This window comes from Rhinatrema bivittatum, chromosome 6, assembly GCF_901001135.1.
Source record: "Rhinatrema bivittatum chromosome 6, aRhiBiv1.1, whole genome shotgun sequence".
Classification (NCBI taxonomy): domain Eukaryota; kingdom Metazoa; phylum Chordata; class Amphibia; order Gymnophiona; family Rhinatrematidae; genus Rhinatrema; species Rhinatrema bivittatum.
The window spans coordinates 8,740,114-8,756,188 of NC_042620.1; the positions used below are offsets into that span (position 1 = coordinate 8,740,114).

Sequence of the window (16,075 nt, forward strand, 5' to 3'; positions counted from 1 at the left end):
AGTCCTGGAGGAAACGCAGGCGCTCACGTAGCCGGGTCTGTCTGGCAGGCTGCAGGTTCTGTAATAACTAGAAGTCCTGGTGGAAACGCAGGCTCTCACGTAGCCGGGTCTGTCTGGCAGGCTCTGTAATAACTAGAAGTCCTGGTGGAAACGCAGGCGCTCACGTAGCCGGGTCTGTCTGGCAGGCTCTGTAATAACTAGAAGTCCTGGTGGAAACGCAGGCGCTCACGTAGCCGGGTCTGTCTGGCAGGTTGCAGGTTCTGTAATAACTAGAAGTCCTGGTGGAAACGCAGGCTCTCACGTAGCCGGGTCTGTCTGGTAGGCTGCAGGTTCTGTAATAACTAAAAGTCCTGGTGGAAACGCAGGCGCTCACGTAGCCGGGTCTGTCTGGCAGGCTGCAGGTCTGTAATAACTAGAAGTCCTGGAGGAAACGCAGGCGCTCACGTAGCCGGGTCTGTCTGGCAGGCTGCAGGTTCTGTAATAACTAGAAGTCCTGGTGGAAACGCAGGCGCTCACGTAGCCGGGTCTGTCTGGCAGGCTGCAGGGTCTGTAATAACTAGAAGTCCTGGTGGAAACGCAGGCGCTCACGTAGCCGGGTCTGTCTGGCAGGCTGCAGGCTCTGTAATAACTAGAAGTCCTGGAGGAAACGCAGGCGCTCACGTAGCCGGGTCTGTCTGGCAGGCTGCAGGCTCTGTAATAACTAGAAGTCCTGGTGGAAACGCAGGCGCTCACGTAGCCGGGTCTGTCTGGCAGGCTGCAGGCTCTGTAATAACTAGAAGTCCTGGAGGAAACGCAGGCGCTCACGTAGCCGGGTCTGTCTGGCAGGCTGCAGGCTCTGTAATAACTAGAAGTCCTGGTGGAAACGCAGGCGCTCACGTAGCCGGGTCTGTCTGGCAGGCTGCAGGCTCTGTAATAACTAGAAGTCCTGGTGGAAACGCAGGCGCTCACGTAGCCGGGTCTGTCTGGCAGGCTGCAGGTTCTGTAATAACTAGAAGTCCTGGTGGAAACGCAGGCGCTCACGTAGCCGGGTCTGTCTGGCAGGCTGCAGGCTCTGTAATAACTAGAAGTCCTGGTGGAAACGCAGGCGCTCACGTAGCCGGGACTGTCTGGCAGGCTGCAGGTTCTGTAATAACTAGAAGTCCTGGTGGAAACGCAGGCGCTCACGTAGCCGGGTCTGTCTGGCAGGCTGCAGGCTCTGTAATAACTAGAAGTCCTGGTGGAAACTCAGGCGCTCACGTAGCCGGGTCTGTCTGGCAGGCTGCAGGCTCTGTAATAACTAGAAGTCCTGGTGGAAACGCAGGCGCTCACGTAGCCGGGTCTGTCTGGCAGGCTGCAGGCTCTGTAATAACTAGAAGTCCTAGAGGAAACGCAGGCACTCACGTAGCCGGGTCTGTCTGGCAGGCTGCAGGTTCTGTAATAACTAGAAGTCCTGGTGGAAACGCAGGCGCTCACATAGCCGGGTCTGTCTGGCAGGCTGCAGGCTCTGTAATAACTAGAAGTCCTGGTGGAAACGCAGGCGCTCACGTAGCCGGGTCTGTCTGGCAGGCTGCAGGCTCTGTAATAACTAGAAGTCCTGGTGGAAACGCAGGCGCTCACGTAGCCGGGTCTGTCTGGCAGGCTGCAGGCTCTGTAATAACTAGAAGTCCTGGTGGAAACGCAGGCGCTCACGTAGCCGGGTCTGTCTGGCAGGCTGCAGGTTCTGTAATAACTAGAAGTCCTGGTGGAAACGCAGGCGCTCACGTAGCCGGGTCTGTCTGGCAGGCTGCAGGCTCTGTAATAACTAGAAGTCCTGGTGGAAACGCAGGCGCTCACGTAGCCGGGACTGTCTGGCAGGCTGCAGGTTCTGTAATAACTAGAAGTCCTGGTGGAAACGCAGGCGCTCACGTAGCCGGGTCTGTCTGGCAGGCTGCAGGCTCTGTAATAACTAGAAGTCCTGGTGGAAACTCAGGCGCTCACGTAGCCGGGTCTGTCTGGCAGGCTGCAGGCTCTGTAATAACTAGAAGTCCTGGTGGAAACGCAGGCGCTCACGTAGCCGGGTCTGTCTGGCAGGCTGCAGGTTCTGTAATAACTAGAAGTCCTGGAGGAAACGCAGGCGCTCACGTAGCCGGGTCTGTCTGGCAGGCTGCAGGCTCTGTAATAACTAGAAGTCCTGGTGGAAACGCAGGCGCTCACGTAGCCGGGTCTGTCTGGCAGGCTGCAGGCTCTGTAATAACTAGAAGTCCTGGAGGAAACGCAGGCGCTCACGTAGCCGGGTCTGTCTGGCAGGCTGCAGGGTCTGTCTGGCAGGCTGCAGGCTCTGTTATAACTAGAAGTCCTAGAGGAAACGCAGGCACTCACGTAGCCGGGTCTGTCTGGCAGGCTGCAGGTTCTGTAATAACTAGAAGTCCTGGTGAAAACGCAGGCGCTCACGTAGCCGGGTCTGTCTGGCAGGCTGCAGGCTCTGTAATAACTAGAAGTCCTGGAGGAAACGCAGGCGCTCACGTAGCCGGGTCTGTCTGGCAGGCTGCAGGCTCTGTAATAACTAGAAGTCCTGGTGGAAACGCAGGCGCTCACGTAGCCGGGTCTGTCTGGCAGGCTGCAGGCTCTGTAATAACTAGAAGTCCTGGAGGAAACGCAGGCGCTCACGTAGCCGGGTCTGTCTGGCAGGCTGCAGGGTCTGTCTGGCAGGCTGCAGGCTCTGTTATAACTAGAAGTCCTAGAGGAAACGCAGGCACTCACGTAGCCGGGTCTGTCTGGCAGGCTGCAGGTTCTGTAATAACTAGAAGTCCTGGTGAAAACGCAGGCGCTCACGTAGCCGGGTCTGTCTGGCAGGCTGCAGGCTCTGTAATAACTAGAAGTCCTGGTGGAAACGCAGGCGCTCACGTAGCCGGGTCTGTCTGGCAGGCTGCAGGCTCTGTAATAACTAGAAGTCCTGGTGGAAACGCAGGCGCTCACGTAGCCGGGTCTGTCTGGCAGGCTGCAGGGTCTGTCTGGCAGGCTGCAGGCTCTGTAATAACTAGAAGTCCTAGAGGAAACGCAGGCACTCACGTAGCAGGGTCTGTCTGGCAGGCTGCAGGCTCTGTAATAACTAGAAGTCCTAGAGGAAACGCAGGCACTCACGTAGCAGGGTCTGTCTGGCAGGCTGCAGGTTCTGTAATAACTAGAAGTCCTAGAGGAAACGCAGGCACTCACGTAGCCGGGTCTGTCTGGCAGGCTGCAGGTTCTGTAATAACTAGAAGTCCTGGTGGAAACGCAGGCGCTCACGTAGCCGGGTCTGTCTGGCAGGCTGCAGGCTCTGTAATAACTAGAAGTCCTGGTGGAAACGCAGGCGCTCACGTAGCCGGGTCTGTCTGGCAGGCTGCAGGCTCTGTAATAACTAGAAGTCCTGGTGGAAACGCAGGCGCTCACGTAGCCGGGTCTGTCTGGCAGGCTGCAGGGTCTGTCTGGCAGGCTGCAGGCTCTGTAATAACTAGAAGTCCTAGAGGAAACGCAGGCACTCACGTAGCCGGGTCTGTCTGGCAGGCTGCAGGTTCTGTAATAACTAGAAGTCCTGGTGGAAACGCAGGCGCTCACGTAGCCGGGTCTGTCTGGCAGGCTGCAGGGTCTGTCTGGCAGGCTGCAGGCTCTGTAATAACTAGAAGTCCTAGAGGAAACGCAGGCACTCACGTAGCAGGGTCTGTCTGGCAGGCTGCAGGCTCTGTAATAACTAGAAGTCCTAGAGGAAACGCAGGTACTCACGTAGCAGGGTCTGTCTGGCAGGCTGCAGGTTCTGTAATAACTAGAAGTCCTAGAGGAAACGCAGGCACTCACGTAGCCGGGTCTGTCTGGCAGGCTGCAGGGTCTGTCTGGCAGGCTGCAGGCTCTGTAATAACTAGAAGTCCTAGAGGAAACGCAGGCACTCACGTAGCAGGGTCTGTCTGGCAGGCTGCAGGTTCTGTAATAACTAGAAGTCCTAGAGGAAACGCAGGCACTCACGTAGCCGGGTCTGTCTGGCAGGCTGCAGGTTCTGTAATAACTAGAAGTCCTGGTGGAAACGCAGGCGCTCACGTAGCCGGGTCTGTCTGGCAGGCTGCAGGGTCTGTCTGGCAGGCTGCAGGCTCTGTAATAACTAGAAGTCCTAGAGGAAACGCAGGCACTCACGTAGCAGGGTCTGTCTGGCAGGCTGCAGGTTCTGTAATAACTAGAAGTCCTGGTGGAAACGCAGGCGCTCACGTATCCGGGTCTGTCTGGCAGGCTGCAGGCTCTGTAATAACTAGAAGTCCTGGTGGAAACGCAGGCGCTCACGTAGCCGGGTCTGTCTGGCAGGCTGCAGGTTCTGTAATAACTAGAAGTCCTGGTGGAAACGCAGGCGCTCACGTAGCCGGGTCTGTCTGGCAGGCTGCAGGCTCTGGAATAACTGGAAGTCCTGGTGGAAACGCAGGCGCTCACGTAGCCGGGTCTGTCTGGCAGGCTGCAGGTTATGTAATAACTAGAAGTCCTGGTGGAAACGCAGGCGCTCACGTAGCCGGGTCTGTCTGGCAGGCTGCAGGTTCTGTAATAACTAGAAGTCCTGGTGGAAACGCAGGCGCTCACGTAGCCGGGTCTGTCTGGCAGGCTGCAGGCTCTGTAATAACTAGAAGTCCTGGTGGAAACGCAGGCGCTCACGTAGCCGGGTCTGTCTGGCAGGCTGCAGGCTCTGTAATAACTAGAAGTCCTGGTGGAAACGCAGGCGCTCACGTAGCCGGGTCTGTCTGGCAGGCTGCAGGCTCTGTAATAACTAGAAGTCCTGGTGGAAACGCAGGCGCTCACGTAGCCGGGTCTGTCTGGCAGGCTGCAGGCTCTGTAATAACTAGAAGTCCTGGTGGAAACGCAGGCGCTCACGTAGCCGGGTCTGTCTGGCAGGCTGCAGGCTCTGTAATAACTAGAAGTCCTGGTGGAAACTCAGGCGCTCACGTAGCCGGGTTTGTCTGGCAGGCTGCAGGCTCTGTAATAACTAGAAGTCCTGGTGGAAACGCAGGCGCTCACGTAGCCGGGTCTGTCTGGCAGGCTGCAGGCTCTGTAATAACTAGAAGTCCTGGTGGAAACGCAGGCGCTCACGTAGCCGGGTCTGTCTGGCAGGCTGCAGGCTCTGTAATAACTAGAAGTCGTGGTGGAAACGCAGGCGCTCATGTAGCTTGGTCTGTCTGGTAGGCTGCAGGTTCTGTAATAACTAGAAGTCCTGGTGGAAACGCAGGCGCTCACGTAGCCGGGTCTGTCTGGCAGGCTGCAGGTTCTGTAATAACTAGAAGTCCTGGTGGAAACGCAGGCGCTCACGTAGCCGGGTCTGTCTGGCAGGCTGCAGGTTCTGTAATAACTAGAAGTCCTGGTGGAAACGCAGGCGCTCACGTAGCCGGGTCTGTCTGGCAGGCTGCAGGTTCTGTAATAACTAGAAGTCGTGGTGGAAACGCAGGCGCTCATGTAGCTTGGTCTGTCTGGTAGGCTGGGGGATCTAAAGGGCCGGATGTTTGGGCTACAGCCCTGTTAGTATTGCTGGCTGTTCAGATTATTTTATAGGACCGGTGAACACCAAGAATTCTTTATTCTGCACAAACCATCATAAAAAGCCCGAATCAGGCCGAGTTTCACTCAATTGAACTGCTTCAGGGGCTACTGCAGCAAAACAGATACAGTCACATATAAAAACATATACACCAAACATACATAATTAAATCATACAAAATAAATACGAATAATGACAAAGACCGTGACACAGTGTAATAACAAAAGCTTTTGAAAAATCTCTATATATAGGTGATTTGTATCTTATTGTAAAACTTATTGATTGACATATTAGCTTTATTCAAAATGGTAATGTAATGTAATAAAACCTATGTGTGTATGTATCTATGTATATCTCCATATTAATTGTATCCGTTGGTGCACTACATTGAAAATATCCAAAAGAATTTACCTATTCAAACCACAATAGATGCCGGTGGTTGCTTGCATGCAGCAGTTCATATATTTTCCTTAAGCACAGGAGGATATTATGAAATATTATGACCGCATCTGCCAATCACGCAGTCTTTCTAAAAACCAGTATTAAAAAGTCAATACAAATAAAAGACAAAGGATTAGCCTCCTGGAGACTATTGTGTCAAACTGATACACACGACAACTTGTAACTCACCAAACCTTAAATTGCTAAAAATATGAAAACCAGGGATTCCCCATACTGGAAACCAACTTCTCCACCATATTTGTACTATTGGCCAGCGGGTTGCTGGTCATTTAATGCTTAAATCCGCGTCAAATCACCCCTTCTTTAATGACAGATAAAACCAAGACAATGGAGGTTTTAATTCTTAAAAAATAAGGAACAGCATGGCAGCTACACCAAAAATAAAAATCAGATTAAAAAACTCATCTGCAGGAGGTCAATCCTACATAAGGTTCTTGTTAAACAAGTTTGCTGAGACGGTGACCACCCATATATGGTACGCTATGAATTCCAGTGTTGTCCTTTAGTCAGGTGAGATTCTGTTATCCTTTTAAAAATTATTTATATTTTTTAGTGCACTCAAGAAACCTGTGCTTAAGGAAAATATATGAACTGCTGCATGCAAGCAACCACCGGCATCTATTGTGGTTTGAGTAGATAAATTCTTTTGGATATTTTCAATGTAGTGCACCAACGGATACAATTAATATGGAGATATAAATAGATACATACACACATAGGTTTTATTACATTACATTACCATTTTGAATAAAGCTGATATGTCAATCAATAAGTTTTACAGTAAGATACAGATCACCTATATATAGAGATTTTTCAAAAGCTTTTGTTATTACACTGTGTCACGGTCTTTGTCATTATTCGTATTTATTTTGTATGATTTAATTATGTATGTTTGGTGTATATGTTTTTATATGTGATCGTATCAGTTTTGCTGTAGTAGCCCCTGAAGCAGCTCAATTGAGCGAAACTCTGCCTGAGTCGGGCTTTTTATGATGGTTTGTGCAGAATAAAGAATTCCTGGTGTTCAGTCCTTCTCATCTCTTGGTCGCTGCTTGCAGTATTGGATTGGTTTCCGGTTTATTTCTTTAGATTATTTTATAGCCCTGTGCTTAGGCAGAGGAGGGAACTAATTAGGGTTCCCTGGACGTATCCAGATCAGTCCAGACTCCTGGGATTATCCCTCCCTTCCAGCAGATGGAGACAGAGAAAGTCTCACTGACATAACCCAGAGCGCCACCTGCAGTCCCTCAGTATTTCTCTGTCTCCAGCAGCTGGTAGAGGTGCAATCCCTGCAGTCTGAAAAAAAGAAAAAAAAAGATCAGGGAGAAGAGAATCTCAAACTTGTCGAGTTATCCTCCCAGGAGGTTGCTAGGCCCTGGTGGGGCTATTCCTCGATCTGTCGCCTCCCAGGGGGTGTATAGCTGGTGGACCTGGTTCCCTCGGCCCCAGGAGAACAAATTGGAGTTCGGCAGCTCTTCTGTCAGGGAAGTACTCTTTTTTTTTTTTTTTTTGCCTTTTCTTCTGGCTCAGTAAAGTTAGAAAAAAAATAAGAAAATAGAGTTTGAGCAGAGGAGTGGCAAGGCTGTTAGTGGCTAGGTAGGCTGCAGTGAGCCTTGACAGGGCTGCGTGGGGGTTTCCTGGTGGTGGTGTTTCTCAGCCACGCAACATGGTGGAGCTGATTTTTCCCACACGGTCGGGCCTGGTGGACAAGTGCAAGGTGATGCATATAGGGAAAAATAACCCTTGCTGTAGTTACACAATGTTAGGTTCCATATTAGGTGCTACAGCCCAAGAAAAAGATCTAGGTGTCATAGTGGATAACACATTGAAATCGTCGGTTCAGTGTGCTGCAGCAGTCAAAAAAGCAAACAGAGTGTGGGTGATTATTAGAAAGGGAATGGTGAATAAAACGGAAAATGTCATAATGCCTCTGTATCGCTCCATGGTGAGACCGCACCTTGAATACTGTGTACAATTCTGGTCGCCGCATCTCAGAAAAGATATAATTGCGATGGAGAAGGTACAGAGAAGGGCGACCAAAATGATAAAGGGGATGGAACAGCTCCCCTATGAGGAAAGGCTGAAGAGGTCAGGGCTGTTCAGCTTGGAGAAGAGACGGCTGAGGGGGGATATGATAGAGGTCTACAGAATCATGAAAGGACGTGAACAAGTTAATGTGAATCTGTTATTTACTCTCTCAGATAATAGAAGGACTAGGGGGCACTCCATGAAGTTAGCAAGTAGCACATTTAACACAAATCGAAGGAAATTCTTTTTCACTCAGCGCAGAGTTAAACTCTGGACTTCATTGCTAGAGGATGTGGTTTCAGCAGTTAGTGTAACTGGGTTTAAAAAAGGTTTGGATAAGTTCCTAGAGGTTAAATCCATAAATTTATATTACGGTAATTAATAAACAATAATAGCTTGTGATCTGTCTAATGTATGGGTACTTGCTCGGTACATCTGACTTGGATTGGCCACTGTTGGAAACAGGATGCTGGGCTTGTTGGACCCTTGGTCTGACCCAGTATGGCATGTCTTAAGTTCTTATGTTATGTTTACGTCCGCTGCCTCTCCGGGAGAAAGGGCGGGTCGGGGCTGTCAGAGGCCGCATCAGACTAAATTGAAATATGTCCTCACAAGTTGGCGACCCCTGCCCCGCTGGGTGTGGGAAAGGTGGCCATGTCAGGCCGGCAGACTAGATCTAGATCTGATGCAAGAGCACCTGGCAATTCTGCACCCCCTCCCCCGCCGGGCGCAGGAAAGGCAGCCAGGTTGGACCTGCAAAATAAACCTAATCTGATGCGGGAGCACCTGGCAAGTCTGTTCTCCCTCCCCCCATGGGACGCAGGAATGGCAGCCATGTTGTCTGGGGCTGAAGGTCCATCAGGATGACAAACTCTCCCTCCGCTATCGCTAGTGGGCCAGGGTGTTATCTACCATAAAGACCCTATTTTCCGGCGGGGAAGGGGGAATACTTCCGGAGCTGGGTTGGAGGAGCCCGCTCTTTCTTCTCCAGTTTCGTCCAGCTTTTACATTGAGCATATTTGGCACGATAGGCAAGTGGGAAGTATGCGGACCGGGTTCAAAGGCCTGGTGCTCCGCGGCCTGCTGAGACACCGGCAAGTTCTGGGAGTCTGGTTCCGCGAGGAGTGCCCAGGGTCTTCAGGATAAGGACAGTGGCAGGTAGTCTGGATATTGCCTCCAATGAGTCAGATGGCACTTTGTGGGTTCCTGCCTTTTTGGCACTCCTGGGCTCAGCAACGATCCGACTGTACCCGACAATAACACGGATGCCCCGGATAAGAGGAATCAGATCAAGAGGGAGTGAACCCAGTCATGGATGGCTTGAGGGGTCCAGCGAAAGCCTTCCCTTTTTCTCAGGTCTGTAAGGAAAACTGGTGGACAGGGAGTAGGCCAGGCAGTGACAAAGTTATAGCCCTTGCCGGAGAACACGCTTGTGTTGCCGATTCCTGAGATGGATGCATCATTTTCTGTGGTCACCAAGAGGACCACCATTCCTATTGCTGGTTCGGTGGCACTGAGGGACGTGCAAGGTGAAAAGTTGGAGATTTGTCTCGAGAGGATATTTGCGGTATCCAAGCTTGGCATTCAGGTTGCTGGGTGCAGTAGCTTCATGCAGAGAGCTAGTTTGCCCTGGGTTCAGCAATTCCAGGCTACAAGGCCGCTATCTCCATCCGAGGTCAAACAGGCAGACTCTGAGGCAGCCGCAGCTTATGTAGGGGATGTTAAGAACATAAGAAAATGCCATACTGGGTCAGACCAAGGGTCCATCAAGCCCAGCATCCTGTTTCCAACAGTGGCCAATCCAGGCCACAAGAACCTGGCAAGCACCCAAAAACCAAGTCCATTCCATGTAACCATTGCTAATGGCAGTGGCTATTCTCTAAGTGAACTTAATAGCAGGTAATGGACTTCTCCTCCAAGAACTTATCCAATCCTTTTTTAAACACAGCTACACTAACTGCACGAACCACATTCTCTGGCAACAAATTCCAGAGTTTAATTGTGCGTTGAGTAAAAAAGAACTTTCTCCGATTAGTTTTAAATGTGCCCCATGCTAACTTCATGGAGTGCCCCCTAGTCTTTCTACTATCCGAAAGAGTAAATAACCGATTCACATCTACCCGTTCTAGACCTCTCATGATTTTAAACACTGTTCTGTATCGCTAAAGGACATAGGCTGCCAGAGGACAAGCCCAGAGGAAACAAGAGTTTCTTTGCAGGGCGGTCCCGGTTGTAGGCCTTCAGTGGGAGCTCAGAGGCAAGGCACAGGAGGCAGCAGTCCTGAACCAGCCCTTTCGAGGGGGCATAAAATCTGGCCAAGAACATCTCAGCCAGGACTTCGGTGGAGCCAGTTACTCCCAATGAAGTGAGCTTGGTCCACTCCTCTCTTTCTCTGATTGGAGGGTTCTGGCTCTATTTTTCAGGGAGTGGACCAAGATCACATCGGCGCGGTGGGTTCTCAAAGTGGTAAAAGTCAGTTGCGTGTTAGAATTCTCTCATCCACTGTGGGACTTGTTTAAGGTTTCTCCTTGCACTCTGTTTGGCAAGATAAATGTGGTTCAGGAAACCGTGGACCGATTGCAAGCTCTGGGAGCCGTAGTTCCCGTTCCATTGGGAGAACAAGGGTCATGAAGGTAGTTCATAGATTGCATGGTACCAAAACAATGAAGGGATCTTTCCATCCAATTTTGGATCCAAAGAAGGTGAATGTGGCTCTTGAGGTTCCTCATTTTTGAATAGAAAATGAACAACTGACTCATTTGGGCAAAGTCGAGGATCCACTGCAGACAAGCGGTGGATCTGGTGCTGCGGCACTTACAATCACTGGGCTGGATTGTGGATTGGTCCAAGAGTCATCCCGTCCTATTTCAAGTTTTGGAATTTCTGGGAGCACACTTCAATAGCAAGCTGAGGAAGGTTTTTTTTTTCTTACAGAGGAGTGCATTGTCACGTTGCAATTGCAAGTCCACAGATTGCTGGAGAGCCATCTGCTCTCCATGGCATCTATGTGGGAACTCCTGCCTTGGGCGTTTGCTCATTTCCCAGTGGAATCTTTTCTTGGAGCAGTTTGCTTCCACTGCCACTTATGGAGTTAGCCAGATCCAGTCTCTTCTGGTGGCTTGGTTGGGATCCCTTGTGTCAAGGGGTGGACTTGGAAGTTCCAGAGTGGACAGTGGTTACCACCGATGCCACCTCTCTGGTTGGGAACTATCTGCCAAGATCAATTGGGGCAAGGCCAGTGGTCGGCAGAAGAAGTGTCATGGTCTATCAATTGCTTAGAGACGAGAGTGGTGTGGTTGGCATGGAGTGCATTTTTCCTCTCTTGCTCAGCCGTCCAGTCAGAGGCTTGTTTGACAGTGTGATGATAGTGGCTTATATCAACTGGCATGGTGATACCAAGAGTCCAGCGGTGGCTCAGGAAGCTCGGCAGCTGATTCACTGAGCGGGGCAGTACCTGGAGTTGATAGCGGCCGAGGCTGACAGTGTGCAAGCGGACTTTCTCAGCCATCTATAGCTGGATCTGGAGAGTGGTAGCTCTCGGAGGAAGCAATGGCTCTTTTCTGTTGCAGGTGGGGCAAGCCCTGCATGGATTTAATGGCAACTTAGCAAAATGCCAAGGCACCCCGCTTCTTCAGTCACGGAAGAGAGCGCGAACCAGAGGGTGTCGACGCCTTAGTTCTTCCTTGGCGGCAGGAAGAACCAAGGTGTATGTGTTTGTATGTATGTATGTATTTCCGCCGTGGCTGGCAGTGGGTGGAGCTTTACCCATGAGACGTGATTCTGGGGGCTCCGGAGTGGCCTCAGAGTCCTTGATCAGATCCGCAAACCAATCTATCTGTGGCTGGCCCATTGAGTCTTACTCATCTGCCAAACTTTCTGCACCAAGTTCCCATATTTTCAGATCCGATGACTCTCTTCTGTCTTGCAGCTTGGCTTTGGAGAGGAAACACTTGAGAGGGAAAGGTTACTCTGATGATATTATTTCTCCTCTTTTGCAGGCTAGAAAATCTTCCACCTCCTTGATGTTTTGAGGATTGGAGCACAGAGCAGGGGGTTCTCCCTGTGGGAGCTTCCTTGGTGAAGGTTTTGTCCTTTAACTCCCTCAGAGTTCAAGTGGTGGCCTTAGATTGTCTTCAGGGCAAGGTGCATGGAGTGACTCTGGCTGCGTGTCCGGATGGGGGGTGTGTTCCTCCGTTGCACGAGACATTTGCATCCAGTTCCTCCTGGAGCCTTTACTTATTCCTGAAGGGCTGTGTGTGGTCCCGTTTGAGCCTCTTGGACGGACGATTATAAAAGATCTCACTCTGGTGATAGTTAATTCCGCTAGACGGATCTCAGAGCTTCAAGCCTCGTCATGTAGAGATCCTTTCTTGAGAATTTCAGATTTGGGGCTCCCCTTGTGGACGGTTCCAGCTTCCTGCTGACGGTAGTTTCGTCTTTTTACTTAACTCGGTCATTGGAGTTCCTGGCGCCTCGTGTGAAAGAGTTGCGGCTTTTGGTTTTCAAGCGTGCATGGTTTCAGTATCTTAAAGTTACTATCAGTTTCTGGTTGTCCTATCGCCTTTTGTGCTGTGGCGTGGTAAGAAAAGGGGGGAGGGGCGGAGAGCATACGGCATCAAGAGCCGCAATTCTGCGGTGATTGAAGGAAGCTCGGAGGCCTCCAGGGTTCTTTCTACTCTTCCCCAGGTGGTATCCTGGGCCGAATGTCAGCCAGCGTCACCTCAAGAGATTTGCAGGGCGGCTACTTGGAAGTCTTGCACACTTCTGCCAGGCATCGAGCAGGACTCTCACAGTTCCACCCAGGTTAGGGAAACTTGGGTACATCCCAGGAGTCTGGACTGATCCGGGCACGTACAGGGAAAGGAAAATTGATTCTTACCTGCTAATTTTCGTTCCTGTAGTACCACGGATCAGTCCAGAGTCCCGCCCGGTTGGGAAAAGGAGATTTGGAGAGTCCACTCGATCTGTTATTGTAATTAATCTGAAGAATGGCACAGGTTTTTGCTTAATCCTTCATGTTTTTTAATGGTGACAAGTTTATCTGTTCCCACTGTTCCTTCAGGGGGGTATTAATTTGTTGTTGGTATTAGTGTTTCTGCTATCTTGGCTTGGTACAAGTCAATACTGAGGGGCCGCAGGTGGCAGTAAAACCTTCTCTGTCTCCATCTGCTGGCAGGGAGGCAAAACCCAGGCGTCTGGACTGATCTGTGGTATTCCAGGAACAGAAATTATTAGGTACGAACACATTTTCCTATCGTCTATGGTCTTCTGACCAAGATGGAGGCGTACAAAGAGGGAAGCCAAAAGGGCTGTCCTGGATAAGGTGAACGCACTATGTGACTGGCAGCTGGGATGTCTCCGTAGCAGTGTGGACAGGATTAACCGGGCAGACTAGGTGGGCGAGATGGTCTTTTTCTGCCATCATTTACTATGGTGCTAACATATTCAGTAAGTCAGATAACGGAAAACCTAAGCGGTTATTTTACTTATCTGACCATGTGTGGCCAGATAAATTGCTATTTAACTGGATATCATCCAAAGACATGCAGTTAAGTAGCGTTGTTAGACAAAAACAAGAAAAAAAGATGTCATTGGGCCTGCAGCCTAATCCCCTTCCATTCTCTCAAAATTTCACAGAAGACCCTGTCAGGCCTTGCACCTCCCCCAACCCCTCCTAATCTGCAGATTGGGTTCCCCCTTTCCAAAATCTGCTCTCCGTTCTTAAAATATAAGTGAAACCAGGCTGCCCACCCAGCCACCCACCTGCAGTGTCGGTCCCGGGCCTCCCCCCAGGTAACGATTAACTCCTGCCCAGGAGCGGGCTGCAAGGCTTTCCTGCTCCTGCACCGCTTTGGAAAGGAGTGGCCCGGGAAGCTTAAACTGCGCACAGCTTTCGCTTCCAGAGCAAGCAAAGTCTGCGGGCAGAAGGAAGCTGTGCAGTTTGTTGCAATGCGGCCAGTTTGAAGGTTGCCCCCTGAGGCTTTACTGCCTGTGGAGGGCAGGATGGCAGGACGTCCGAGGCGCTGCTTTTTGGACCTACTTCGCTCTAGTATTCTTGCAACAGCTCGGGAAGGCAGCAGTAATGGCAGTGTCCAGCTAGAGGAGCCCCCTGGCAGACTGGGTGGGCTGCTGGCTCCTGATCTGCTGATAGCTGCTCTGTTACTGTGTTACTGCGTCCTTCTGAAAGTGACCTAAGCCATCCCTTCCAGACTCTGTGGTAGCTGAAGGAATGTGCACTAGATTTAAGCCGCCTGTCTCTTATCTCTCTCTTTCTATATCTTTATGTGCAGTTTCTACCAGGACACCAGCAGCTGAGTGAGAGAGTGTGCAAACGTCTCTACTATGGTTGGGACGAAGAGTGCAGCTTGGACAATCTCTCCAGCCCTGTAGCAGGTGAGTCAGGTGTATCCAGGGAGTATGAAAATATTCCTAGCACAGGGAGAGAGGCTCAACAGCCACCCAGAGGGAGTAAAGATATGCACGGAGAGGCTCAACACTCACTCCAAAGGGCAGAGGGTAGGCTCACAGGGAGAGAGGCTTGGCATACACCTGAGGGGGGGGGGGCAGGGGTACCTGCACAGGGAGAGAGGCTTGAATACACCTGAGGGGGGGGCAGGGGTACCTGCACAGGGAGAGAGGCTTGAAATACACCTGAGGGGGGGGGGCAGTGGTACCTGCACAGAGAGAGAGGCTTGAAATACACCTGAGGGGGGGGGGGCAGTGGTACCTGCACAGAGAGAGAGGCTTGAATACACCTGAGGGGGGGGCAGGGGTACCTGCACAGAGAGAGAGGCTTGGCTTACACCTGAGGGGGGGGGCTGTGGTACCTGCACAGAGAGAGAGGCTTGAAATACACCTGAGGGGGGGGGGGCAGTGGTACCTGCACAGAGAGAGAGGCTTGGCTTACACCTGAGGGGGGGGGGCAGTGGTACCTGCACAGAGAGAGAGGCTTGAAATACACCTGAGGGGGGGGGCAGTGGTACCTGCACAGGGAGAGAGGCTTGAAATACACCTGAGGGGGGGGGGCAGTGGTACCTACACAGAGAGAGAGGCTTGGCTTACACCTGAGGGGGGGGCAGTGGTACCTGCACAGAGAGAGAGGCTTGAAATACACCTGAGGGGGGGGCAGTGGTACCTGCACAGAGAGAGAGGCTTGAAATACACCTGAGGGGGGGGGCAGTGGTACCTGCACAGAGAGAGAGGCTTGAAATACACCTGAGGGGGGGGCAGGGGTACCTGCACAGAGAGAGAGGCTTGAAATACACCTGAGGGGGGGGGGGCAGTGGTACCTGCACAGAGAGAGAGGCTTGAAATACACCTGAGGGGGGGGCAGTGGTACCTGCACAGAGAGAGAGGCTTGGCTTACACCTGAGGGGGGGGCAGTGGTACCTGTACAGAGAGAGAGGCTTGAAATACACCTGAGGGGGGGGGGCAGTGGTACCTGCACAGGGAGAGAGGCTTGGCTTACACCTGAGGGGGGGGCAGTGGTACCTGCACAGAGAGAGAGGCTTGAAATACACCTGAGGGGGGGGGGGCAGTGGTACCTGCACAGAGAGAGAGGCTTGGCTTACACCTGAGGGGGGGGCAGTGGTACCTGCACAGGGAGGGAGGCTTGGCTTACACCTGAGGGGGGGGGGGCAGTGGTACCTGCACAGAGAGAGAGGCTTGAAATACACCTGAGGGGGGGGGCAGTGGTACCTGCACAGAGAGAGAGGCTTGAAATACACCTGAGGGGGGGGGCAGTGGTACCTGCACAGAGAGAGAGGCTTGGCTTACACCTGAGGGGGGGGGCAGGGTACCTGCACAGAGAGAGAGGCTTGGCTTACACCTGAGGGGGGGGCAGTGGTACCTGCACAGAGAGAGAGGCTTGAAATACACCTGAGGGGGGGGGCAGTGGTACCTGCACAGAGAGAGAGGCTTGGCTTACACCTGAGGGGGGGGGGCAGTGGTACCTGCACAGAGAGAGAGGCTTGAAATACACCTGAGGGGGGGGGCAGGGGTACCTGCACAGGGAGAGAGGCTTGGCTTACACCTGAGGGGGAGGCAGTGGTACCTGCACAGAGAGAGAGGCTTGGCTTACACCTGAGG

The 16,075-nt window shown here is 51.9% G+C and overlaps 1 protein-coding gene across 1 annotated transcript in view; it reads left to right on the plus strand.

Annotated features, from left to right (window-relative positions):
* The window catches only part of CNPPD1 (cyclin Pas1/PHO80 domain containing 1), a 70,323-nt gene that overhangs the window by 8,952 nt on the left and 45,296 nt on the right, over positions 1-16,075 (plus strand). The window contains exon 2 of the mRNA XM_029605016.1: positions 14,278-14,380. Within this exon, the coding sequence (XP_029460876.1) occupies positions 14,278-14,380 (103 nt within the window). The remainder of the gene's footprint in view (positions 1-14,277; positions 14,381-16,075) is intronic.